General features: G+C 40.3%; 5 protein-coding genes and 2 pseudogenes across 6 annotated transcripts; all 7 read left to right on the top strand.

Annotated features, from left to right (window-relative positions):
* LOC130552008 (histone H2A) lies at nt 1–27,904 on the top strand. Of its 2 annotated transcripts, XM_057330095.1 has the most exons (3): nt 1–590; nt 676–683; nt 10,576–11,667. In XM_057330095.1, the coding sequence occupies exons 1-3, from the start codon at nt 208–210 to the stop codon at nt 10,971–10,973; spliced, it is 789 nt and encodes a 262-aa protein (XP_057186078.1). In that variant the 5' UTR covers nt 1–207; the 3' UTR covers nt 10,974–11,667. The 2 variants fall into 2 exon arrangements, with proteins under 2 accessions (XP_057186078.1, XP_057186076.1); XM_057330093.1 differs by lacking the exons at nt 1–590; nt 676–683 and adding an exon at nt 27,855–27,904 and having other exon boundaries at nt 10,571–10,969.
* LOC130552004 (histone H3) lies at nt 605–2,143 on the top strand. The gene has a single exon (XM_057330089.1). The coding sequence runs from the start codon at nt 1,181–1,183 to the stop codon at nt 1,589–1,591; it is 411 nt and encodes a 136-aa protein (XP_057186072.1). The 5' UTR covers nt 605–1,180; the 3' UTR covers nt 1,592–2,143.
* Nucleotides 2,556–2,931, top strand: LOC130552022 (histone H2B). Its single transcript, XM_057330106.1, has one exon. The coding sequence runs from the start codon at nt 2,557–2,559 to the stop codon at nt 2,929–2,931; it is 375 nt and encodes a 124-aa protein (XP_057186089.1). The 5' UTR covers nt 2,556.
* Nucleotides 9,190–10,052, top strand: LOC130551988 (histone H1-like). Its single transcript, XM_057330069.1, has one exon. It carries the CDS (start codon nt 9,345–9,347, stop codon nt 10,050–10,052), a length of 708 nt encoding a protein of 235 aa, XP_057186052.1. The 5' UTR covers nt 9,190–9,344.
* On the top strand, nt 11,682–12,997 carry LOC130551986 (histone H3.v1-like; annotated as a pseudogene).
* On the top strand, nt 13,469–13,797 carry si:ch211-113a14.6 (histone H4). The gene has a single exon (XM_057330114.1). The coding sequence runs from the start codon at nt 13,475–13,477 to the stop codon at nt 13,784–13,786; it is 312 nt and encodes a 103-aa protein (XP_057186097.1). The 5' UTR covers nt 13,469–13,474; the 3' UTR covers nt 13,787–13,797.
* On the top strand, nt 14,303–25,767 carry LOC130552000 (histone H2B-like; annotated as a pseudogene).
* Nucleotides 27,905–27,970: the final 66 nt, after the last annotated feature.

Raw genomic sequence — 27,970 nt, 5'->3', positions numbered from 1 at the left:
TGATCAAAAACTAAAACAATGCAGGCAGAAGGAAAGAAACGGGCGGGCTTTAGCGTTTGGAGGGAAGTTCAGTGATTGGTTTGAACTTTTCACAGACTCCAACCAATAGGCGAACGAAAGGCACTGATAAATGCTGGAAACCACAACCTCCATCTTATATATCTTTCCTGTTTCTATAATCGTGAGAAGTTTCCAGCTTATGCAACAATGAGCGGCAGAGGTAAAACCGGCGGCAAATCAAGAGCGAAGGCCAAGACTCGATCATCCAGAGCGGGACTTCAGTTTCCCGTTGGCCGTGTTCACAGGCTGCTTCGCAAAGGTAATTACGCACAACGCGTCGGTGCTGGAGCTCCAGTTTATCTCGCGGCTGTTCTCGAGTATCTCACCGCTGAGATCCTGGAGTTGGCTGGAAACGCTGCTCGGGACAACAAGAAGAGTCGGATCATTCCTCGCCATCTACAGCTGGCGGTCCGTAACGACGAGGAGTTGAACAGACTGCTGGGCGGCGTGACCATCGCTCAGGGTGGTGTGTTGCCCAACATCCAGGCGGTGTTACTGCCCAAGAAGACTGACAAACCCGCTAAAGCCAAGTAAACTACTTTTTTCCGGAATAATTGAAAAGGCTCTTTTAAGAGCCACCCACTCGAACCAATAGAGCGATTTTATTCTTAAGAGACTAAAAAGTTTAAATCGGTACAGACAAACAACAAACACTGGAAAACTAGGTTCTCTTTTAAAGATGACCGTTTACGGTTTTGTTTTGGGCAGTGACTGTTCTGGTTGCTTTAAAACTAGTGATATCTTTCATGTTAATTTGTTTTTTTTGTTGTTGAGGGAAATTATTACACATGAGGTTTACCAACCTGTTTCTGCGACAGGTGACTAACAGATCATGGGTCCATAATTACAAGCAAAAATGTAACTTTACATTTAATGTGACAAATCTAAACAAAGGGTTTCGAGCGGGAGCTGCTACTGCTTTTCGTTTGAAAAAAGGGAAACGCACAGCCATTGGCCAGTTGTCTACGTAGACGTCTTACATTATCCAATCACGTGCCACTGCTCTGTTGCCACCCTCCGAGCTCGTGTGCGACTAGTCTATATAAACGGCCAGCAGAGCGCAGTTATTTATTCCTTATTTCTTTCCTGCGTTTGACGGAGAAGAGTTGACACTGCAATAATGGCAAGAACTAAGCAGACCGCTCGTAAGTCCACCGGTGGCAAAGCGCCGAGGAAGCAGCTCGCTACTAAAGCTGCCCGTAAGAGCGCCCCAGCCACCGGCGGTGTGAAGAAGCCTCATCGTTACAGGCCCGGTACCGTGGCGCTGAGAGAAATCCGCCGCTACCAGAAGTCCACCGAGCTGCTCATTCGTAAACTGCCTTTCCAGCGTTTGGTGAGAGAAATCGCTCAGGACTTCAAGACTGATCTGCGCTTCCAGAGCTCCGCCGTCATGGCCCTGCAGGAGGCCAGCGAGGCTTATTTGGTCGGCCTCTTTGAGGACACCAACCTGTGTGCCATCCACGCCAAGAGAGTCACCATCATGCCCAAAGACATTCAGCTGGCACGCCGCATCCGCGGAGAACGCGCTTAAACTCCCGCCTGCTTCAGCTACATCAACCCCAAAGGCTCTTTTAAGAGCCACCTCCAATCCACTGAACGAGATCATTTCCCTTGTAATAGTTTACTATTTATTAGACAATGGTCTTACTTGATTTAAACGCAGAAACACATCAGACCTGAAGTAGACATTGAACTAATCTTGAGCCAAGTATGTACACTGCCACTACAAACCTGTCAAAACGAATTTCAACTGAACGTAACTGAAATTACGTGAGTTTAAAACGAATGAACAATCTTCTCTAGAAATTGCAGCAAATAAGGGTTGTACCTTAATTATTTTACCAATCCGGTGTAGACACTGTTAATTATAAACCCATTTAGACTATTTATCATTATCAGAATAACAGAATGTTGGACGTTTTCATTTGTAAGTCGCTCTGGTGTCTAATAAATAAATGTAATGTGTTGGTTTGTCATTATTTTACTACATGCACGGATGTATGAATACATTCAGCTTCTCCAACAAACCACAAAATCATTAATGACAAGTGTGTACTCTTAGTAGTAATGTTTAGGATACACATTGCTGTCATATTGCATACAACGTTTACATGTATTCACTTGATAAACGCTTTAATGCAAAATAAAGAACAGAACAACATCTAGTATCAACATATCAACGATTCATTACCTTCATTGCTTAGTAAAAAGCTCACCAGTTGTATTGCAAAACAATAAATGAAAAAGAGCGGGAAGGACACCGCTCGCCTAGGGGTCAAATATGAGGCGATGGGCGTGGTCATTGTTTTAAAGACTTTGATTGGCTCATTTAAGTGTCCGCTCATCCAATGAAACCAGTTATCGTTCGTTGTCGAACCAAGACAAGCAATCAGATTGAGAGACCATTGTCTTTGTACATTTGTATTGGCAGAGAATAAATACTGGTAGTCTTCGATCATTTTCTTCACACATTTGTAATTTGTTTCGGTGCGAGTCATGCCTGAACCAGCGAAGTCCGCGCCCAAGAAGGGCTCCAAGAAAGCCGTCGCCAAGACTGCTGGAAAGGGAGGGAAGAAGCGCAGGAAGTCCAGGAAGGAGAGTTATGCTATCTACGTGTACAAAGTCCTGAAGCAAGTTCATCCCGACACCGGCATTTCTTCTAAAGCCATGGGCATCATGAACTCTTTCGTCAACGACATTTTTGAGCGCATCGCCGGTGAGTCTTCTCGTCTCGCTCACTACAACAAGCGCTCCACCATCACATCTAGAGAGATCCAGACCGCCGTTCGTCTTCTGCTGCCCGGTGAGCTGGCCAAACACGCCGTGTCGGAGGGGACAAAAGCCGTCACCAAGTACACCAGCTCCAAATAAACTCCCACTTGAAGCTCCCAACACCCCAAAGGCTCTTTTAAGAGCCACCCATGTTTTCCGAAAAAGCTTTTCCGATATTGATTTTACACTGGATTAATGTTTGATTTGGTTTGTCTAAAATAGTTTAAATCTGTACGAGTCATGGTTGTAATTTAAATTAAATTGGTCCCGTATGGGGACAATCGAGGAAATGCCTGAATCAGCAGAGACCTGAGCCACACCGATGTTTACGAGTAAAACTGATGAGTGTTGCCCAGATTTGAGTTTAGATATGATCAAGTGAATCGCTGTGGAACAATTTGTGTAAATTGGAGACATTAGAAAGTCAAACTGGTATTTGATCTGTAGGGGGTAGTCTAGTTTAACGTGTGCTTTAAAAGCACGTACATGTATATTCTATTGTTTTTTTTCATTGCCCAGTCTTTGGAGTTCACCAGATGAACATTTCACTGCAAGTTATATGTTAATGACGTATGAAATCTTGAAGTGCAACAATAGTAAAGTCTGTTGTTTGTGTATGTTGAGTCCAGCTCAACCTTGCCTTAAAAGTTTATTATGATTGTCACACATTTCCTAACATAATTACATTACTTTCATTAACTTAGCCCTTAAGAGCTCTTTTAAGGGTTAAGATGCTTTATGAAATACTTTTTTCTTTACCACACAGCAAATTTCAGAGTGTTAAATTCACACCAGCAGTGTGAAAATCAACTCTTTTTCGGGGTTTATATAGGTCCACACTAAATCGAGTTAAATTAACATTTTAAAAAGTGTTATTTTTTACACTTGCAGTGTTATAAAACACTTGGAGTGTTCAGCTTTAGCACCACTAGTGTGCTTTTTAATTCCTTAAAGGCTCCATTTACACCAAATAAGTGTTGAAACAACACTACAATGTGTCAATAGTTTAACACTATGTGAGTCATTTGGGCACTAATTTAGTGTTATACATGTCCTGATAAGGGTAATTTAATTTAATCTATAATAATGATAAAGTAAATACATGTATAAATCAATTAAAGAAGAGCCAACATACTGTCTCAGTTTGATCTTTTACAAACCCGATTCCAAAAAAGTTGGGACACACTACAAATTGTGAATAAAAACAGAATGCAATGATGTGGAAGTTTCAAATTTCAATATTTTATTCAGAATACAACATAGATGACATAACAAATGTTTAAACTGAAAAAATGTATCATTTTAAGGGAAAAACAAGTTGATTTTAAATTTCATGGCATCAACACATCTCAAAAAAGTTGGGACAAGGCCATGTTTACCACTGTGTGGCATCCCCTCTTCTTCTTTATAACAGTCTGCAAACGTCTGGGGACTGAGGAGACAAGTTGCTCAAGTTTAGGAATAGGAATGTTGTCCCATTCTTGTCTAATACAGGCTTCTAGTTGCTCAACTGTCTTACGTCTTCTTTGTTGCATCTTCCTCTTTATGATGCGCCAACTGTTTTCTATGGGTGAAAGATCTGGACTGCAGGCTGGCCATTTCAGTACCCGGATCCTTCTTCTACGCAGCCGTGATGTTGTAATTGATGCAGTATGTGGTCTGGCATTGTCATGTTGGAAAATGCAAGGTCTTCCCTGAAAGAGACGACGTCTGGATGGGAGCATATGTTGTTCTAGAACTTGGATATACCTTTCAGCATTGATGGTGCCTTTCCAGATGTGTAAGCTGCCCATGCCACACGCACTCATGCAACCCCATACCATCAGAGATGCAGGCTTCTGAACTGAGCGCTGATAACAACTTGGGTTGTCCTTGTCCTCTTTAGTCCGGATGACATGGCGTCCCAGTTTTCCAAAAAGAACTTCAAATTTTGATTCGTCTGACCACAGAACAGTTTTCCACTTTGCCACAGTCCATTTTAAATGAGCCTTGGCCCAGAGAAAACGCCTGCGCTTCTGGATCATGTTTAGATATGGCTTCTTTTTTGACCTATAGAGTTTTAGCCGGCAACGGCGAATGGCACGGTGGATTGTGTTCACCGACAATGTTTTCTGGAAGTATTCCTGAGCCCATGTTGTGATTTCCATTACAGTAGCATTCCTGTATGTGATGCAGTGCCGTCAGGGCCCGAAGATCACGGGCATCCAGTATGGTTTTCTGGCCTTGACCCTTACGCACAGAGATTGTTCCAGATTCTCTGAATCTTTGGATGATATTATGCACTGTAGATGATGATAACTTCAAACTCTTTGCAATTTTTCTCTGAGAAACTCCTTTCTGATATTGCTCCACTATTTTTCTCCTCAGCATTGGGTGAATTGGTGATCCTCTGACCATCTTGACTTCTGAGAGACACTGCCACTCTGAGAGGCTCTTTTTATACCCAATCATGTTGCCAATTGACCTAATAAGTTGCAAATTGGTCCTCCAGCTGTTCCTTATATGTACATTTAACTTTTCTTGCCTCTTATTGCTACCTGTCCCAACTTTTTTGGAATGTGTAGCTCTCATGAAATCCAAAATGAGCCAATATTTGGCATGACATTTCAAAATGTCTGACTTTCAACATTTGATATGTTATCTATATTCTATTGTGAATAGAATATAAGTTTATTAGATTCGTAAATTATTGCATTCCTTTATTATTCACAATTTGTACAGTGTCCCAACTTTTTGGGAATCGGGTTTGTATTTTGAACAAATAAACATCTCAAACCAACATAAATGAAGGAACAACATATTCACCGTCTGACCCATATGGACACTGTAGATCAAAAGGCCTGTAGAACCTAGAGCATTGGCTTTAATGTGTCCACAACCACATAGAATTTCTCGATTCTGCCCTTGAACTTTCCTAATCTCCAAGTAGGTATGGCTGGCAGCCCTCCTTTTCACTGAGATGGGTTTCAATACTGGTGCAAGACTGAAAAATACAAGAGGCAAAAATCTTAAATAAAAAATTATATATAAAAAAAAACTTCACTTATTCACACACACAAAAAAAACATAATATAAAAAGTTCAAACCTCCTTAATTTATTGTGAAAAGAAAACCAGTTTGATCACCCAACATTTCACCCATACACAACATACATGTGACACCCAAGCTCTGTAGACCAACAGAATGTCCAAAACATACATTTAAATGGTGTCCAGTATTTACAACCATAATTACTTACACATCGAGATCACACAAAGATGCTGCAACAGTATTTTAAGTTTTACCTTATGAAAATGCACAAGTCTATCAACTGCCTCTGTTGGACTGATCTTAGTCTTCTTCCTCCCTGGAAGTAGGGGAGGGGATAATATAGGATAATATGTATTAGTACTCAAAAAAAACAATAACATTCTTACAAATCATGCCAACCATTTTCCGATCCTTGCTGCACTGAGAAGACACAGGATTTCTGCTGTAGAAGTAAAAGATTTGGCTTCATTGATGACCTTATGCTTGAATGCTGTCTCCACCTCTCAAGCAACTTGTTGGATGTTTCGGCATTGAACAGCAGAGCAAAGTCCTGATTTACCTAATGAAGAAGCATATTTCAAGATATATGCCTACTGCGCCTACTGTAATCTTTATTTATACTTCACCTCCAAAAAAGAAATAGCTCATTCTGAGGTAATAAAAACATAACGCTTCATTATGGAAGGACTTTATACACCTCTAGTTGTGTATATTATATTGCATTTCTGTCATATACTCCTAAATACACAGCACCTTTAAAACGATTTAATTCTCATAAGCAATTTCATCTTAATCTCAGTCACATGGGTTTAACATCTATAGTGAATCTACAATTATGGCATATAAGACAGGGAGACTTCAAAAACCAGCATGGATCAAATAGTTAACATTCAGGAAAGACATTTGTATAAGCAAAATATCACCTCATCATCACCAAAAGGACTGTGAAAATGTGGGACCAGAGAGTGATCATTCTATTGTTACCCACAATTTACATTTCTTTCACTTCATACACATCACGTGTGGGAAATATGGTTTGAAGGAACAAAAGAGTCAACATTTTATCATACAAAAGAATCCTTTTGAATCCTGGAGTCTATACATTTACTATCATTGAAAGTCTCATTCGGGGAACTTTATTATCATTGAGGTCTTCACACTTTGAGCTCGGTGTTTCTTCTTCAGTTCCTCCAAAGATATTAATAATATTAACAACATGCGCCACTGCCATTACAATGAAAGGGGAGGAATGGCCGCTCTAGCGAAGGAAGTCCCGCCTTCCAGTGAAACGAGCCAATCGTCAATCAGTATTGACTGAAAGGTGATTTTTAGCACAATTTAAGCTTTGCAAACCCATGTTATGGTACAGTTCATGTCAGGTTTAATCATTGATAGGACATAAGCTGTTTAATTGTGATTTTTGTGATTTTTGCCATGCGATTTACAAAATATACCTTCCCCCATTCAAGTAAATAGGACTGTGGACTTGCTATTAACTGCTCAGAGGCGTTGCAAACATGGCCGCCGAGTGGCACGACTTCAGTAAACGGACTATGGTTCCTCTTGACAATAAACAAATGGTCACAAACTCACACGATGGGACAAAAGCTCCAGGAGCTACAGTATCACATGTCACTGTCTTCATCCTAAGTACCTAATGCAATGTACATCACTTTTATATCTGTGGCTGAGATGGGGCTAGAAAGAGAATCGGATGACCTTAACGTGACTCTTAGGTTTGAAAACAGTTTTAATACTTGAGTAAATTACCTCTAGCTTTATTCAACAAAACTTCTCGTGCAACGTATCCCCCAACTGGATGAAGAGATTTTAAGGCCCCAAAATGAACATTCTTTCATCATTTACTGACCACTTTGAAACGAAAATATATGGTACTGGGATAAGAATGCAATATATTACATAACACATTTCCATATAGCCTATTGGAACTCAGTGCTTATATCTTTCAGTATATGAAAAGCAGCAATTCCTTGTGTATCATGTATTATTCAACACACACATTCAATATAATGTAATACATTAACAATGTCATTGATCAATTGATATTGTATTGTATTAACAGCTAATAGGCAAATCCATTTTCGTTGGGGCCCTCGTGTAATTCCAAACATGTATGACTTTCTTTCTTCTGCACAACACAAAATAAGATATTTCGAAGAAAATTAACAATATTAGCCTTTTTTACAAGAAACATAAACTTGCTTTAGTTATAGCATTTCGATCCCGAGAAAACATGGAGTGTTTCTTCAACACTTCTCTGTCTGTCATGACTCTACAGCTGAAGAATCGAGGCTAAACAAGGGCTCTAAATTCTTCATTAAGAAGTTTATACACAAATATAAAGACAAGACGACAACTAGCCTGTGATGACTGCAAACTACTTTGTGTGTCCTCAGTCTCACATGTTGTTGATTGCAAAAGTAGTGAGAACTACAATAGATGTTATCAAACAATGAAGAAAAATGACGAACCCCACAAACTTGAGGTTATACTACAACATAAAATACTGTAAATGTGTACTATGGCGTGAGGGCAAAAAAATCTCTTAAATTTTTTAATATATTAAATATATTTATTAGATTATTTTAAGTATTAAAATACATAGGCCTATGCATTTCTGGGCCTTGAAAGGGATAGTTCAAGCAAAAAAGAAAATTCTGGTAACTTTACTCACCCTATTGTCATTCTAAACATGTATAAACTTACTTTTTTCGGCATAACACAAAACCTATTTGGAATATAACAATCTTATATTCCTTTGTGTTCAGCAGAAGAAATTTAAACAAGTTTAAAACGACGAGTAAACGATGACAATGTCCATTTTTGGGGGGTGAACTGTCACTTGAACGAACACACGTTTTGTACACGATGTGTATGATTTGAACTCTTGAACATAAGAGAGCAAACATACAGTTTATCATAGCCTACTTTTAAATCTCGATTGTGCTGTAAACATCGATGCATTTATTCCTAAGGGCATTAGCAAATACACGAACAGGGTGCATCTGTTAGAGACGCCTCTGTGCGGCGCGTGTGCTTCAATGTGGCCACAATATCTCAAATAAATGAGACTTCACGAGACCCTCAATGATGTTCATTTCATTCGAGTGATTTTCAGGTGCCTGTTAAACACACAGAAGACGCGCGAAAGCTTATCACCGAATATTCAACACAAAAATAACAAGAAAATCCTTCGCGGCTTTATCCAGTGGCTGACGCTGCTCGTAAATTTGACCCGAAAACGCCAAATTAGACGTTTAATCAACGTGTATTTTAGCTTCCAGATACAGCTTTGGACCTCTGCTTTGTGTTCACATTGTTTTCATCGCACAAACGGGGTTTAGGAGTCCGGTTTTCTTGTAAATGTTAGAGGAGAAAACACACGAGTCAACGGCTCCTGGAGGCACACAGACGCTGAACTGGCCGGTTGAGTCTGTACGGTCCTCGTATGTTGTATAAGAATGCAGCGCCGAGCTCGGTCGCTTCTCATTCCTGACCTATTACAGATTTTGTTACTGTCCTCATCCGAAAAGAAAATGGCAGAAACCGCTCCAGCTGCTGCCGCTCCGCCGGCCAAAGCGCCCAAGAAGAAATCTGCTGTTAAAGCCAAGAAGTCGGGCCCAAGCGTGGGCGAACTCGTCGTCAAAGCTGTGTCGGCTTCCAAGGAGAGGAGCGGCGTGTCTCTCGCCGCCCTGAAGAAAGCTCTCGCTGCCGGCGGCTACGACGTGGATAAGAACAACTCCCGCGTCAAGATCGCTATCAAGAGTCTGGTGACTAAAGGCACTCTGGTCCAGACCAAAGGAACCGGCGCTTCAGGATCCTTCAAACTCAACAAAAAACAAGACGAGACAAAGAAGCCGGCGACGAAAGCCGCTCCTAAAGCAAAGAAGGCCGCAGCCAAGAAGCCCGCTGCTGCTGCCAAGAAGCCGAAGACTGCAGCGGCAAAGAAGACCGCCGGAAAGAAATCTCCCAAGAAGGCCAAGAAACCTGCCGCCGCTAAAAAGGCAACGAAGAGCCCCAAGAAAGCGAAGAAGTCAGTGGCCCCCAAGAAAGCAGCCAAGAGTCCAAACAAAGCTGCCAAAAGCCCAAAGAAGGTCAAGGCGGCCAAACCCAAGACGACAAAGCCTAAAGCAGCTAAGCCTAAAAAGGCCGCCCCGAAAAAGAAGTAAATTCCTTCTCCAGACTTTCCATTAAAAAGGCTCTTTTAAGAGCCACGCACCAGCCCACTAAAGAGCAGCGTTTCACTGACATCTTGATATGATCTTGGTTGTGTTCTTAACAAATGAATACGCTGAAAAATCTGGTTCACGTTAAGTACATCAATTATGATCTTCACAGCATTTTAATTCATAATCGGCGCAATAACTGAAGTTGTGTTGTCTGTATAAATGTTTGCTTTGGTTCATACTATTGTTTTTCAATAGACGCGTCTCAAAAGACCGCATATAGAAGATTTGATGTAAACTTATGCGCCGTAAAGTGGCGAAATGTTAACTTGATCAAAAACTAAAACAATGCAGGCAGAAGGAAAGAAACGGGCGGGCTTTAGCGTTTAGAGGGAAGTTCAGTGATTGGTTTGAACTTTTCACAGACTCCAACCAATAGGCGAACGAAAGGCACTGATAAATGCTGGAAACCACAACCTCCATCTTATATTTCTTTCCTGTTTCTATAATCGTGAGAAGTTTCCAGCTTATGCAACAATGAGCGGCAGAGGTAAAACCGGCGGCAAATCAAGAGCGAAGGCCAAGACTCGATCATCCAGAGCGGGACTTCAGTTTCCCGTTGGCCGTGTTCACAGGCTACTTCGCAAAGGTAACTACGCACAACGCGTCGGTGCCGGAGCTCCAGTTTACCTCGCCGCTGTTCTCGAGTATCTCACCGCTGAGATCCTGGAGTTGGCTGGAAACGCCGCTCGGGACAACAAGAAGAGTCGGATCATTCCTCGCCATCTACAACTGGCGGTCCGTAACGACGAGGAGCTGAATAGACTTCTGGGCGGCGTGACCATCGCTCAGGGTGGTGTGTTGCCCAACATCCAGGCGGTGTTACTGCCCAAGAAGACCGACAAACCCGCTAAAGCCAAGTAAACTACTCTTTCTCCGGATTCAATCAAAAGGCTCTTTTAAGAGCCACCCACTCGAACCAAAGAGAGCGATTTTATTCTTAAGCCACTAATAGCTGTAAACTAATAAATGTGTCGGGAAACACGATTCTGTCTTTAAGTGAGATGATCGTTCACGGTTTTGTGTTGGGCAGTGACTGGTGTGGGTGCTTTAAAACCAGTTGTGTCTTTCATGTTCTGGTTGAGCTCTACAGGATCGTAAGGGCGATTATTATACATGGGGTATACGAACTCCGGGCTGTTGCTGTGACATATGACTGACAATGACACTAATTTCGATACCTTTATGGAGAGCATTTTTGTATTACAATTACCCATAAATTTCATTCACACAATGACACGAAACGAGTTAAAAACTACTCTTCGTTAAAAGTGCAAATGTGTGTTTTCTCGTATTTTCTTGCGAAGTCATGGGTTCACTATAAGTAAAAATGAGAGGATTTACTGTGACAAATCTAGACAAAAGGTTTCGAGCGGGAACCGGAAGTCGTTGCATTTCGTTTGAAAAAAAGGGAAGCGCACAGCCATTGGTCAGATGTGTACGTAGACGTTACACATTAACCAATCACGTGCCAGCGCACTGTCACCACCCTCTGAGCGCATGGTCGACTTAGTCTTTATAAACAGCCGCAAAGCAGACTTGCGTGTATTCTTTCTGCGTCTTTAAGAGAACACTTGCGACTGCAGTAATGGCAAGAACGAAGCAGACCGCTCGTAAGTCCACTGGTGGCAAAGCGCCGAGGAAGCAGCTCGCCACTAAAGCTGCCCGTAAGAGCGCCCCAGCCACCGGCGGTGTGAAGAAGCCTCATCGTTACAGGCCCGGTACCGTGGCGCTGAGAGAAATCCGCCGCTATCAGAAGTCCACCGAGCTGCTCATTCGTAATCTGCCTTTCCAGCGTTTGGTGAGAGAAATCGCTCAGGACTTCAAGACTGATCTGCGCTTCCAGAGCTCCGCCGTCATGGCCTTGCAGGAGGCCAGCGAGGCTTATTTGGTCGGCCTCTTTGAGGACACCAACCTGTGTGCCATCCACGCCAAGAGAGTCACCATCATGCCCAAAGACATTCAGCTGGCACGCCGCATCCGCGGAGAACGCGCTTAAACTCCCGCCTGCTTCAGCTACATCAACCCCAAAGGCTCTTTTAAGAGCCACCTCCAATCCACTGAACGAGATATAGATATGACGCAATACATTTTTTTAATCAGCCGTGTGTTTAAAGATACGGTGTAATGTTAGGAGTGAGGTTATACTTTTTGTATAGTAACCAATCGGGAAAAGTTTCTCATCACATGAAATTGCACGAGTTTAGAAATATTGTGTGAAGTTGCTATGTGAATTTCGTGCACGAACTTGGGAGCTGAACAAAGGACACGCAAATGTCCCGCCAGTTTCATTTGAACGCATGCCGCGCGGCCATTGGCCCTGTATCTCGAGCAGACGTCACACATCAGCCAATCACATATCTCCTTGCCCTTGACGTGCTGCGCGTGCTGGCCTTTAAAAACAGGCGCACCGAAGCAGCTGTCACATTCTTTACGGAACGCGGAAAACACCGCAGTGATGGCAAGAACCAAGCAGACCGCTCGTAAGTCCACCGGTGGCAAAGCCCCGAGGAAGCAGCTTGCCACCAAAGCCGCCCGTAAGAGCGCTCCCGCCACCGGCGGCGTGAAGAAGCCCCATCGTTACAGGCCCGGCACCGTGGCTCTGAGAGAGATTCGCCGCTACCAGAAGTCAACCGAGCTGCTTATCCGCAAACTGCCTTTCCAGCGCCTGGTGAGAGAGATCGCTCAGGACTTCAAGACCGACCTGCGCTTCCAGAGCTCCGCCGTCATGGCCCTGCAGGAGTCCAGCGAGGCTTATCTGGTCGGTCTGTTCGAGGACACGAACCTGTGCGCCATCCACGCCAAGAGGGTCACCATCATGCCCAAAGATATTCAGCTGGCGCGCCGCATTCGTGGAGAACGCGCTTAAGTCCCGCTTTAATAACAACCCAACGGCTCTTTTAAGAGCCACCACATCAACTGAACTGTGTGATTTCCTGCCTTTCCCCGTATAAACTAGAGTAATTCAAAACGGGACGATAATTCAAAAGCGCAGGTATGAGCGTGGCTGTGTTGTAGTTCATAGTAAGCCATATTTGGCTTTACTCTGAAGATGATCGAACACAAGTGGGCTAACGTGTCTCACGGTGCGTGAATGTTTTCTACGGTATAATGTCGCAGTGACGGCGTCTAGTTTATAGTTTAACACATTTTTGTTGGAAAATCTTAAAAGTCACGCTTTTTTGTACATTAGATTATGTACCGATTTGCAGAAGGCTTCGGAGGGCAGACCTGCGACGAAATTCAAATACGTGACGTGCCACTTGCGCCGCCCTCGCGCGCCTGTGTTTCTAGTAGGTCCTGTAGGCACACACAAAAATCCTCCGCTGTCTTCTCTTCAGCATAACGTACGTATCTCGTGCATCATGTCTGGAAGAGGCAAAGGAGGAAAGGGACTCGGGAAAGGAGGCGCCAAGCGTCACCGCAAAGTTTTGCGCGATAACATCCAGGGCATCACCAAGCCCGCCATCCGTCGTCTCGCTCGCCGCGGCGGAGTGAAACGTATCTCCGGTCTCATCTACGAGGAGACTCGCGGTGTGTTGAAGGTGTTTCTGGAGAACGTGATCCGTGACGCCGTCACCTACACTGAGCACGCCAAGAGAAAGACCGTCACCGCCATGGACGTCGTGTACGCGCTGAAGCGACAGGGACGCACTCTGTACGGATTCGGAGGTTAAACGTGTTTATTCCGAAGTAAAACATTTAAACCCAACGGTTCTTCTAAGAGCCACCCACTTTTTCACTCGAGGAGTTGAATTTCAGAAGTTACATCATATTGAACGAAATGCTCATTATCCCGGTGGTGTTTCGGAGAACTCGTACTTAAATTGATTCGATTTAGCCTGTTGTGCTGCACGCTTCTGGGGCTCGAAAAAGAAAAAAAACATGATCGCCTAACTTGTTTTATAAACGTAAGCACGTGCAATAGATTGTGAATAACGCATAAAATTGATGTAATGCTTTCTGTACGAAATCTTTAAGGGACTGTGACGACACGATTACGCACTTATTTCCTAGTGTAGAGTTAATAAAGAAATAAAGGTTTTTTTATCAAATTCGAAAAAGAGCGGGATGTGAAAAAAAGGGAACAGATCGCTTGTGGGAGGGTCACCTTCAAACACCAGGCTGTGGGCGGGAAACGCTTTCATTGGCTCTCTTTCCGACCCGTCAAACTATGAGTGACCAATAGACACATGTTATGGGTTTGGACGACGAAGACACGCAATCAGAGCACGCGCCCGTGTCGCGAACATTTGCATACGGGAGTGAATAAATACCCCTGCGCGGTTGCTCTCTACTATTCTTCGTCTAGTATTCAAGACAGACATATCATGCCTGAACCAGCCAAGCCCGCGCCCAAGAAGGGCTCTAAGAAGGCCGTCACCAAGACCGCCGTTAAGGGAGGAAAGAAGCGCAGAAAGTCCAGGAAGGAGAGTTACGCCATCTACGTGTACAAAGTCCTCAAGCTGGATCAACCTTAGCTAACCACGTGTGTGCTAACTCGATATCTCTTACTCATTTCATATTTATTTTCTTTCTAATTTTATTTTAATTTAATTTGTCTCTATAGCCTATGCGAGATGGCCTTTTCTGGTAAGATTTCTTCTGACCCTGTTTACTTGCACTAAACACACCTACGAGTAGGCTTATGATATCATATTAGTATAGGGCTGTCATCGATTAAAAAATTATTATGGATTAATCACACATTTTTTCTGTGATTAATCACGATTAATCGCACATAACAATTATATTTTAAAATACACTTTTACATTTTAATAATTTCACATTTAATCTTCAAATTGATGTAGAAACAACATATTTCTTTAACAGCATCATTTTATGAAAGCTAACATTTTGATATTAGTATTGTAACTGATGTCTCTATTAAATTGATTATTTTAACATGAATTATAGCCATTCAACAGTATAATTGAGAGCTCATGTAGGAAATATACAGAAATTGAAGGACACTTTACAGTCTTTAATGCTAAGTTATAAATTAAATGCAGAAGAATTCTCATTAAAGCTATAAAATCACATTGATTTCTTCTTTTATTTTGTTCTTTGATTAACATTAGTGACAGGAGTCATAGCAGCACGTTTAAGAATGTGGCCCCTTTAAGAGCTGTCTCAGTACGCAGATCTGACCGTCACCGCACTCCCATTTTCACAACACTTTGCATTCATTTAAGATTTTATTTTACACTTTGAAGTCTGTGCTTAAGAAAATGCTAGACAAAACGGGCTTTCTGACATAATCTTGTGTGGTTTTATCCATTCAAGCACGAAAGAGAACATAACACGGATGCGCTGTCTGACAGAGATTCACCGACGCAGCCTTCAGCCCATGACTGTATACACCAGACTGGACCTCGCGTTGCGTTTTGCCACGTCCCACAGTTTAGAAGCTGTCTATCTTCATTGAACGCGTCAAAGCAACTGTTTCAAATCGCGCTTAAGTGGTTTAAAAGCCTGTACACGAATAAGAGCGTGATTACATAATGTAACGCTAGACAAAGGATGTCAAAACAAACGGATGTTGCGTTAATTGCGATAAATATTTTCTGACGCGTTAATTTGAAAAAATTAATCGCATGCGTTAACGCGTTAACGTTGACAGCCCTAATATATATATATATATATATATATATACAGTATATATATATAGCTGCACACGTACTTAAGTTTTTTATTATTTTAAGTCGTTAAGTCATATAGTCATCACAGTCAACATAATAATTAGACAGCAAACAATTTTCTTAAATTTATATTACGAAAACAAAAAATCAATAATTGAGCACCAACAACCACCAACATGTTCAAACTCAAATTTATTCCCATATGGATCTTGATTTTAGTTGTTTGTTGATAAAGAGATGATCCAATTATCTATTGTACATAATATACTTTTTTGTTAAAATATCTTAATGATCTGGATAAAAATGTATGTGCACTAATGTGGGTTTTATCACGTTTGTGATTGTTAGTGCTCAATTAATCGTGTATCTTGTTTTCTTAATAGTACACTGAAAACCCTAATAAGTTGACTGAACTAAATTGATTGAGTAAACTCGTTGCCTCAATTTAATTGAGTAATGGAGTCTCCCGAAACGTGCATATTTAAGTTTATTTAACTTGGCTGTTTGTAGACTATACTTTAATCTTTCAGTTCACCAAACTTGGCGCTTATTTAATGTACTTAAATTATTTTGTTCACTTAACTTGGTATTAATTTCAAGTGTACTTAAATATTTGTTCACTTATTATTATTATACACTAATATATAATATTATTTATTTGTTAACATAATGATGTTATTATTTTTGAAGCTTTGTGCACACAGAATGAAATAAAACAATGAACAGCATATTTAATCTTTGAATTTTTATTGACAAAATGTCACAATATTAATTAAAATACAGTAAAACACTATACTGTAATGGGAATGGGTCACCGCCACACTGTAAAGGTGGTAACAACCAAATTAACTGCAGTACATCAATTGTACAACTCTATGCACATTTACAGTATACTTCACTCAAGTATCACAATTATGTTAATGTAAACATAACTATTACATTTGATCGTTTAAGCTGTGCAAACATTGCAAACTAAAATAATTACATATATAAATACATATAATAATTACTTTATTACATTAGTCTTTCACCAAAATTACACAGTGTTACAGTACAAATATACTGTGGAAATATTAAGGTGAAATATTAATATAATAAGGTGGTATAACAACAGTAAAAATGTCCAACATTAACTCAACTCAACTCCAACTCAACTTTATTTATATAGCCTTTTTACAATTTTCATTGTTACAAAGCAGCTGTACATGAGACATATTGACTATAAGCAAACAATTAAAGTTGTACCTGCAAAAACAAGAAAAGGTGAAAACACAAAGACAGACATACCCACATACAAAACACTCCACACACACAATATGCACACGTACTAACACACAGACATGACACACACACAACGGATCGCAGCACGCACACACACACCCAACACCAAGTACTACAAACAAGTACGCACACACACAAACGCACACACAAACACACACAAAACCAAACACGACACGCCAGTGAGAGCACACATTTAGGATAAAGGAGAGAGAAGCACAGGTCAAATATAACAGACTATAAATTCCTATATGCAATATTAATTAAGTAAAACTTTAAAATTCTAAAGCAGCCCCCCCGGTCAGGCAGATAGGCAAAAACAGTATGCAAACGGTGGCGAGGAACCCAAAACTCTAATCGAGAAAAAAAACCTCAGGAGAACCCAGGCCCAACCAGGGGATTCCAGTTCCCCTCTGGCAAAAGCTGCTGCCTCTGCACAAGCTCCAAGACTTGCACAACAAGGCTAAATAAAAATAAATAAACTTAATAATAAAATAAATTATAGTTTTAAGATTATCATTAATAATCTAATAGCATTTGAAATTTTGTGGTGAAGACTGTCAAGAGACCGTCGTCCTTCTTTATCCAGCTACTATCATCTCAGCTCTTGTCAAGTCGCCCAGCTTCCCATTCTCCGCTCTACCATCAGGTCAGGCCATGAACTGCATCCTGCTCGCTGTGGTAACCTTGGAACAATGAGACAAGACTGGCTGAGAGTAGAGTACTGTTCTGCACTCTTTGATGCAACAAGTACATCAGTTGTGTTTTTGGTTCCGGTTGATCTAACTAATGCAGCCTAAACCCTCAGAATATTTATATTATGGAAGATAGTGTATGCAAGATTAAAAAGATGCGTCTTTAGTCTAGATTTAAACTGACAGAGTGTGTCTGCCTCCCGGACAGTGCAGGGAAGACTATTCCAAAGTTTAGGCGCTAGATAGGAAAAGGATCTACCACCTGCACTTGATTTTGAAATTCTAGGTATTACCAACTGACAGGACGCCTGAGAGCGTAATGCACGTGAAGGACTGTAATACAAAAGGAGTTCATTCAAGTAACTGAGGAGCTAAACCATGTAAGGCTTTATAGGTAATAAGCAAGATTTTAAAGTTAACGCGATGCTTTATAGGTAACCAGTGCAAGGTTGACAGAACCGGGCTAATATGTTCATACTTTTTTGTACGTGTAAGAACTCGAGCTGCCGCGTTTTGGACCAATTGGAGTTTTTGTAATAAGCCTGCAGGGCAACCACCTAACAGTGCATTACAGTAATCTAGTCTTGATGTCATGAATGCATGAATTAACTTCTCTGCATCTGAGATTGACAGCATATGACGTAGTTTAGATATATTCTTAAAATGGAAAAACGCAATTTTACAGGTGTTGGCGACGTGGCTCTCAAATGACAGATTACTATCGAATAGAACGCCAAGATTCTTTGCTGACGACGAGGGTTTTATGGAACATCCGTCAATAGTTAAACAGTATTCTTGGTTGTTACTTATAGCAGTTTTCGGTCCAATAAGTAACACTTCCGTTTTGTCCGAGTTCAGTAATAAAAAGTTGTTACTCATCCAGTTTTTTATATCGACTATGCATTCCATTATTCGATGGAACTGCTGTGTTTCATGAGGCTTCGAGGAAATATAAAGTTGAGTATCATCAGCATAACAGTGAAAGCTAACTCCGTGTCGCTTTATTATATCTCCTAGAGGTAGCATGTATAATGCGAAGAGCAGAGGCCCTAAGACTGAGCCCTGTGGTACACCGTACTGGACTTGCGATTTGCGTGACACCTCATTGTTTATTGCTACAAATTGAAAACGGTCGGATAAATAAGATTTAAACCATTTCAAAGCTATTCCCTTAATGCCGACATAATTTTCGAGTCTATGTAGGAGTGTGCTGTGGTCAATGGTATCGAATGCAGCACTAAGGTCTAGCAGCACCAATAACGAGATACAACCTCGGTCAGACGCCAATAGCAGATCATTTGTAACTCTGATCAAAGCAGTCTCTGTACTGTGACATGCTCTAAATCCAGACTGGAATTCTTCATTGATGTCATTCCTTTGGAGGAAGGAGCATAATTGAGTTGAAACTACTTTTTCCAGAACTTTAGATATGAAAGGTAGATTCGATATAGGCCTGTAGTTCCTTAGTTCTCTAGGGTCGAGTTGGGGTTTTTTGACAAGGGGCCTTATAACAGCCACCTTATATGCTTTAGGCACATGTCCTAATGTCAGAGATGAGTTAATAATACCAAGAAGAGGATCTATAATTTCTGGGAGCATCTCTTTCAGTAGATTTGTAGGTATAGGGTCTAGTATGCATGTTGTTGATTTAGATGATCTAATAATTTTAGACAGCTCATCTTGATCTACGGTATAAAATAATTGCATTTTCTCCTTAAGGGCGCTGTAGTTAGTTTGTTCAGCGGGTTTCACTTCTGATTGCATTGTTATAATTTTTTCTCTAATATCTTGGATTTTATATGTGAAGTAGTTCATAAATTAACTGGTGGACTTACATCAATTGTACAACTCTGTGCACCAATTACACTTTTACGCCTCACAATAGTTAATGTACTGAACATGTAGGCTAAACATAATAAAAATACATTTCACCATTTAAGCTTTGTGCAAACATGGCACATTGTCACTGAACATTGTCTTCGAAGAATAGAAGTCAAATGCAAGGAGTTGGGGGGGCTGAAGATCAGTGTCCTCGAATAAGATCAGCTCTGGTACATGAAGGATAGTGTTGCGATGATCAGACACCTAGTAAAAAAACAGGTATAAATAGAGTATTGTGATCAGGAATCAAAGGTTTATCATCAATGCATTCTTATCAGAATGCACATTAAGTTTATTAAAATAGCTAATCACTAACCCTAAACCAACATTATATTAACATGTATACATTTGAATTGATGTAAATGTAGATGCTTCCTGCAAAGAATTTGGTATACAGTTTTGAAAGTATGCATTATAAATGACGTTTATTATATTGAAGACTTGAACAAAAAAGTTGCCACCTTTTTATATTAAAGTAATGCTTCACCCAAAAATGAAAATGTACTCACATTCAGGTCTTTCAATATATAGATGAGTGTGTTAAAGACCTTCTGAAGTGACTCAATGGGGTTTGGTAAGAAAAATATATATATTTAAAACTTTTTAAAGTAAAAAGTTTTGGGTGAACTATCCATTTAAAGAACAGATGTACTTACTTAACATGACTTGAAGAAAGAAGAGTCATCATCGCCGAGCATGATAGGCGGTCGTCAAAGAACACGGGTTCGGACATCGGTTGGTTGGGCTGACTTTAGAGGAAAAGATTAAATTCTATTAATGCCAGAAAAACTTAATATCAATCTATTTGAAGCATTGTTATGAGAATATATGATTTAAATTAAGATTATCATACATAACACATTACTGATATGAATATAAGAAATAAATTACATGTTGACAATGTCCCAATCGTGTTTTTGTATGAATTTTTGCCAGATTAACTTTCAAACTACTAATGGAGTTGAACGTACAAAGACAGTCCTTGTGTAGGCATGGAAAAGGTACAGTTTGTGTATGACCACCATGTTTCAAACGATAATGTTTGAGAAGTTCCCCTCTTTTTGCAGAGTCAAAAATGCAATACTTACATTTCCACATGTCCTTGTCTCATGTTACCTGTAACAGAAAAAGTTGAAAATATTAAGTTTAACAAAGTCTGTGCAAAAACAACGAAAATTACATTATAATTAAGATGGTAATCTTACAATGTTATCCAAAAGAAAACTAAACATCCAAATAAAGGTGACAATCATACTGGAAGGTACATCAGATATGGCTGTTAAATACGTAAATTACTTTGTAGCTAATTACTGGTGACCAGTGTGAAGATGGTCTGTAATTTCACATATACTGTATATGCGTCACTACTAAACATCACTACCCTTATTCGTCTCAGCTATAGTTGCAATGTTCTTATAACACACAATTAACCTATAATTCATACTTTACAAATGCACTGTACAAGTCAAAATATGTAAAAAGTCGACTTCTCAATCATACCTTGAGAACATTATATTGAAAATATTGTTATTTAACGGCGACAATGCCAGTTCAATTCAATTCAATTTTATTTTTATAGCGCTTTTCACAATGTGCATTGTTCCAAAGCAGCTTTACAGGAGCAAATAAGAAAAACACAGAAAGGTAAAACACAGCACAGTGCATGGTGTTTATAGACCAAGCAAGATCATTATAATAAATAATATCTAATAAATAAATGAATAAATAAATAAATGCAGTCTCCCGGTGAGCAAGCCAACACTGCACTGCTCTGCTGTGGCGAGGAACCCAAACTCCAATGCTGAATAATGGAGAAAAAAAAACCTCGGGAGAAACCAGGCTCAGCCGGGAGGGCCAGATCTCCTCTGACGTGTCATGGCTGCACTCAGTGACCCCGACCAAAGCCACCGAGCAACGTCCACGAAGAACAGGGAGAGCCCACGAGCCGCGACCCAGGAAGCCCCACCCGCCGAAACCGTGCAGGTCCAACCCGGTCTCATTCCGCGATCAACAACAGACAACAGAGGAACAACCAGGGAAAAGTAGTAATGGCATAATTAACTTTATTCCTCTGTTGTCCGACATCGACCACAAAACAAGACCAACCAGACCAGACCCACACAGTCCCAACAAATGAAACGCCCCGAACCACAACCAACAAGCCCCCCCACTCCCTACAACACCCACCCAGCTACCTCCAATCAAAGTCACTGAGTGCAGCCATAACTTCAAACTGCTGTCATGTGATGCAAGTTTAGCATTAAATACCAAGTATTGTAAATTTAGCATTTATGTGACAGGTAGTCCGTCTTTGCTCTCGGTTGGGGATGGAATTGTCTGAGCTGGGCCGGCCAGATGGTCGCCTTTTTCTTGGGTGGTGATGGAATTGCCTTGGATGGAGCTGGGATGGTCAGTCAGTCCACAGGTTCTCGCAGGAGGATGGTACGGGATTTTCCGATGTAGCTGGCGTAATCTCTAGTTGTGGATGGGCATATGACGTTCATCTGGGCCTGGCGGAATCTCTCCCTACCTCGGGATGGGCATCCCGAGGCGAGGGCAGAAAGAGAATAATTAGCGTAGCTGCTGTTCATTAGCTATGTGTTAGTGAATGCTTGGCTGAAAAGATGTGTCTTTAATCTAGATTTAAATTGGGAGAGTGTGTCTGACCCTCGAATAGTTCAGGGAAGGCTATTCCAGAGTTTAGGTGCTACATATGAGAAAGCTCTACCCCCTTTGGTGGATTTAGTTATTCTAGGTGTTATCAAAAGTCTGGAGTTTTGAGATCTTAGAGAGCGTGATGGGTTGTAGTGTGGTAGAAGCTCTGTTATGTAGGTAGGGGCTAAACCGTTTAAGGCTTTATAAGTGATTAAAAGAACTTTAAAGTCAATACGACACTTAATGGGTAACCAGTGAAGGGTTGATAACATTGGGGTTATGTGATGGTATTTTCTGGACCTGGTCAGAACTCTGGCAGCTGCGTTCTGAACTAACTGTAGTTTGTTTATTGATGCTGCAGGACAACCACTAAGCAGTTAACCCAGGCTACAGGTCAAGTTACATGAATAGTACACTCACAAGTTTAAATAGAAGTCCAGGTTCGACTCTGGGAGGATTTAATAATAAAAAATTTACCAAGCACAGTAAACCAATTAACAGCCGCCATTTTATTTTTATTACAACAACACTAACACATTTCCAAGTTGTAAATGAAACACAATTTAGAAATAAAAGAAATTGTCCTTCGTGTGTATATGAAAAAAATCTATGTTAATGTATGTAAAGGCCTTTTTCTTCTTCTACTTAGTGTATGTGTGTATTTCAGCTTAGCTGTAAAGTTCAGATGCTTGTAGAATCACGATGGTTTCTCGTTTTAGTATCGTAGATCAGGGCTTGGCTCGCCATTCCACCATGAATCAAACAAACGGAATCAGGATCACGCAAACTGAATCGCGTTAAAAAAAAACAATCAGAGTTCTTATTAAAGAAAGTCGTGATCATATACATTTTCAGTTTTCTCCTCGGCAACAAAAGTAGTAATTCTCATACGATTGAAAACACTCTTAATTGAAAGAAACACACTGTAATGAAGAAACAAAACTAATTTTGAGAACTGCTAGCTAACCTCGTGCGAGCACATTAAGATCGCTTCTTCTAATGTAAGCAACTTCCTCACCCTGTTGCGTAAGTAACTGCCCTCTAGTGGTTGCTCCTTGATGATGCATCGAATGTACAGGAGTTTCTTTGTGGTATACAAATCAAAATGGATTCACTCTTTACTACATAAAATGTAGATGTGCAATTTAAGGGGGTTACAGTGCATTACAGTAGTCAAGTCTTGAGGTCACAAATGCATGAATAAGCTTTTCTGCGTCAGCAACACATAAAATATTTCGCAATTTGGCAACATTTCTAAGGTGGAAGAAGGCTGTTTTTGCGACATTTGAGATGTGATTTTTAAATGACAGGTTGCTGTCTAATATAACGCCGAGGTCTTTAACTGTATTTGTTGGAGTAACAGTGCAGCCTTCAATTTGCAGGTTATAATCCGAAATATTCTGCTCACGTGTCTTTGGTCCGATAAGTAATATTTCTGTTTTATTAGAATTTAAAAGAAGGAAATTACAAGTCATCCAATGCTTTATATCTTCGATGCACTCTGCCAATTTGGATAGCTGGAAGGAATCATCTGGTCTTGATGAGATATATAGCTGAGTATCATCTGCATAACAGTGGAAGCTAATTCCATGTTTTCTAATAATGTTTCCAAGGGGCAGCATGTATATGGAGAATAGCAAGGGTCCTAAAACCGATCCCTGAGGTAATCCATAATTTACTTGCGTTAGATTTGATGATTCCCCATTTAAATGGACAAATTGATGTCTGTCTGATAAGTAAGATCTGAACCACTGTAGTGCCTGTCCCTGAATACCGGTATAATTGTGTAAGCGATCTAGAAGTATTTTATGGTCTACAGTATCGAACGCAGCACTAAGGTCAAGCAGGACTAGGAGTGAGATGTTACCTTTATCTGATGCTTAAGCAGGTCGTTTGTAATTTTAACGAGCGCAGTTTCAGTACTATGATGCGGTCTAAAGCCTGACTGAAATTTTTCGTGTATGTCATTATTTTGTAAGAAAGAGCACAACTGAGTGGACACTACTTTTTCTAGTATTTTAGACAGGTAAGGGAGATTTGAAATCGGTCTATAGTTTCCTAGTTCATTGGGGTGTAAGTTTGGTTTCTTGATAAGAGGCTTAATGACGGCCAGCTTAAGGGTCCTGGGACATGGCCTAGATTAATTGACGAGTTGATAATGTTATAAATGGGCTCAATTGCAACGGTTAATAACTCTTTTTTAATAATTTAGTTGGTATGGGATCTAATAAGCAAGTTGTAGGTTTAGATGTTGCAATAAGTTTAATTAAATCTTCCTGTTTTATAGGTGAAAAACACTGTAGCCTTTCTTTTGGGGCGATGGTTGGTACTAATTTATAGGACAGACTTGGAGGTTGAGTTTTTACTATTTTGTCTCGTATGTTTTCGATTTTCTCTGTAAAAAAATTCATGAAATCATTGCTACCAAGGTGCGGCGGAATACCCAGGTCAGGTGAAGTCTGTTTATTTGTTAGTTTAGCAACTGTACTAAATAAAAACCTTGGATTGTTTTTGTTAGTTTCTATGAGGTTACGGAGGTGCTCAGCCTTTGCTGCTTTTAGTGCCTTTTTATAACAGTTTGCACTCTCTTTCCACGCAATTTTAAAGACCTCTAATTGGGTTTGTTTCCATTTGCGCTCCAGTTTACGTGTTTCTCTTTTAAGGGCGCGAGTGGTGCTATTGTACCATGGTGCTATGTTTTTCTCATTAATCTTTTTTGACTTCATAGGTGCGAAAGCACCTAATGTATTAGAGAAAATAGTGCCCAATTTGCTGGTTATGTCATCGAGCGATTCTGTATTTATTGGTATGGTTATTAAAGGATTCAGATCTGGCAAGCTCTTTGCGAAACTATCTTTAGTAGTCGAGGTAATTGTCTACCCTGTCGATAACGAGTTAACGGCTGATTTCTGCAGTGCGCAGTGTACATGTTATAAGATCGTGATCGTGACATCGTCGCTTTGAGGTATAATATCTATATTGGTTAGATCGGCTCCGTGAGATATAATCAAGTCTAGTGTATGATTAAATCGATGAGTGGGTCCATTGATGTGTTGTGTTACTCCAAAAGAGTGTAGTAGCTCTGTAAACGCCACTGCTAATGCATCGTTAGCACTATCTACGTGGATATTAAAGTCTCCGACAATTAGTACTTTATCAACGTTAACCAATAGGTCCGATAGGAAGTCCTGCAAACTCTTTCAGGAAATCAGTGTAGGGACCAGGGGGTCTATACACTGTAGCCAACGTAAAAGAAAGCAATGATTTTTTACTANAGGTCCACCCCGACACCGGATTTCCCAAAGGCATGGGCATCATGAACTCTTTCGTCAACGACATCTTCGAGCGCATCGCCGGGAGTCTCTCGTCTCGCCACTACAACAAGCGCTCCACCATCACGTCAGAGAGATCCAGACCGCCGTGCGTCTGCTGCTGCCCGGTGAGTCTGCCAAACACGCCGTGTCCGAGGGCACCAAAGCCGTCACCAAATACACCAGCTCCAAGTAAAGCGACCGCTTCAATCCACCCACCCAAAGGCTCTTTTAAGAGCCACCCATGACGTCACTCCAAAGAGTTTCTGATATTGGGTTTGTAGAACTCGTGTTAAATCTTTGCACGTCTCGTTGATTAATATTTTATATTGTTTTTTTTTTCATGAACAATAAGTTAATATATACTGTTTTCTGGTGAAGGTACATGAAGAACGACTATTTCTCTCTCGCCTTGCATGTTTAAGATCCAGACTATCAATCCATCACTTTGCATTGACAACAACACTGCAGAACACAGTCCACGCAGTTTAATCAATATCGCTGGGAGTGGTTCTTGTCACCGTCTTCTTTACACACATTTGGCCTCATTCATGAAACATGTGGGGAACGATTTTTTGTGTAAATCGTTTGTAAAGTCGTTCTGACGTAAATTTTCGGATTCATGAAAATGTTCGAATTTTCAAAATGTTAGTTGGTACGAAAGAAATTTACACTTGCTCCCGATCACGTGTAAATGGTGCGTATCAATTGGAACAATTATGTTCAACGCAAGCACTTCAAATGATTTAAATTTATGCTCCGTTCTCTGAGTTACAGTAAGAAAGTCTCTAAAGATTGTTGCGACACCGCCACCTCGACCAACCAGACGTGGCTCATGCATATAACAGTAGCTTGGTGGGGTATACTCATTTAGACCGTAATAATCATTTGGTTTAAGCCAGGTTTCGGTAAGGCAAAGTATATCAAAACTGTTGTCTGTGATCATTTCATTTACAATAACTGCTTTTGAATTTAGTGATCTAATATTAAGTAGGCCGAACTTTATGAGTTTGTTTTGGTAGTTTATTATATTGTCCTCAGGTTTAATCACGATTAGATTTTTTCTCTGAGATTTGGCTATTTTGTTATTTTGTAGTATTATTCGGGGGACAGACACAGTCTCTATGCATTTGGAAGCAGTAACATTTATAACAGATGAGTGGGAGGAACACAGACTATGGTTAAAGTTTTGACTTACCGCTGGGAGACGTAGTCAAGCGGTGCGTAGCGTCTTTGAGATGTTGCCCTGGAAAGGCTTGCCCTGGAAAGGCTAACCCACGTGGTCTAAAGTTAAGCAGTAACGATAGCTACAATGTGCTTTCTCTCATCACAAAATTATTTAAAAAATATCGGCAAGGTTGGCAAAGTTTGAGCGGGAAAAAACAACGTTAACTGATCTCAGAAGTGGCTGTCATGTTCTTTACAACAGAAATACACGATTACACTATGATTAAGTGTTTGAACTTATATGTTTCAGTGTTACAAATCAATAAAGAACCATTTTATATCTCAGTTATCATAGCGTTACCATCACAAATCCATACCGTTAATTGATGGCTACGCTAGCAAGTTTGACCGGGCTGCATTGTCTTTTATTACAGAAATGTACCACAAGGATTTAAATAAACATATTTCACTCTTAAAAATCACACAACATAACTTTATATATAAATAAATGTACTTACCGAACACAGCACATATTCCGTCTTGAACTGTGAGTGTCAGCTCAGCAACAGAACAGACCAGGCCAAAAGGACCAACTTTGTAATCCACCAATCGGTGCATTAGTTTTCTTGTTGCTAGGCAGAACAGAACTTTTTGCATGGAGTGAACCGTTTTAAGTAAAAATGACCAAAAGGATTTTTAAAGGATTAATCATGATTTTGAGCTCACAAGACTTGAAATTGTAAGTTTAAGCATTTTGAAGGTACATAAAGTTAAATCAACTCATATTTTTAAATGTCAGGACCAAAATGGAAAATTTTAATTAATGTTTAGTCAACATCACTTGATTGTTTAAGTACATACAACATTAGGGTTTACAGTGTAGTTGTTGGCTGGCTAATTAAGCCTATTATGTTGTGATGTTATTGATCTCATTTGTAATAATACTTGCAAATAATAAAAGAATAATTACATTTTCATGCAGTTGTACTGTCTTTTTACATTCTCTTTAACTTGTTATTTCAAAAAGGTTTAGAAAAGTAAATCTCTCTGAACTTATATGAATTATAAACGCCAATTTCCTCTTTCTATCTAACGTAAATTGTATTCTTTCTTCAGGTAAAGAAATTCCATCAATACAGAGAGGTTGCAAAGTACCAACACTCAGCAAATGCACCTCCTGCTGTTCCCTGTACCACTGTCCATTCTGCAGTACTTCTTTTTACAAACCCTCA

The sequence above is a fragment of the Triplophysa rosa genome, linkage group LG3 (assembly GCF_024868665.1).
Source record: "Triplophysa rosa linkage group LG3, Trosa_1v2, whole genome shotgun sequence".
Taxonomy (NCBI): Eukaryota; Metazoa; Chordata; class Actinopteri; order Cypriniformes; family Nemacheilidae; genus Triplophysa; species Triplophysa rosa.
The sequence above is the reverse complement of the archived record's forward strand: the minus strand, read 5'-3'. Positions and strand labels throughout refer to the sequence as shown.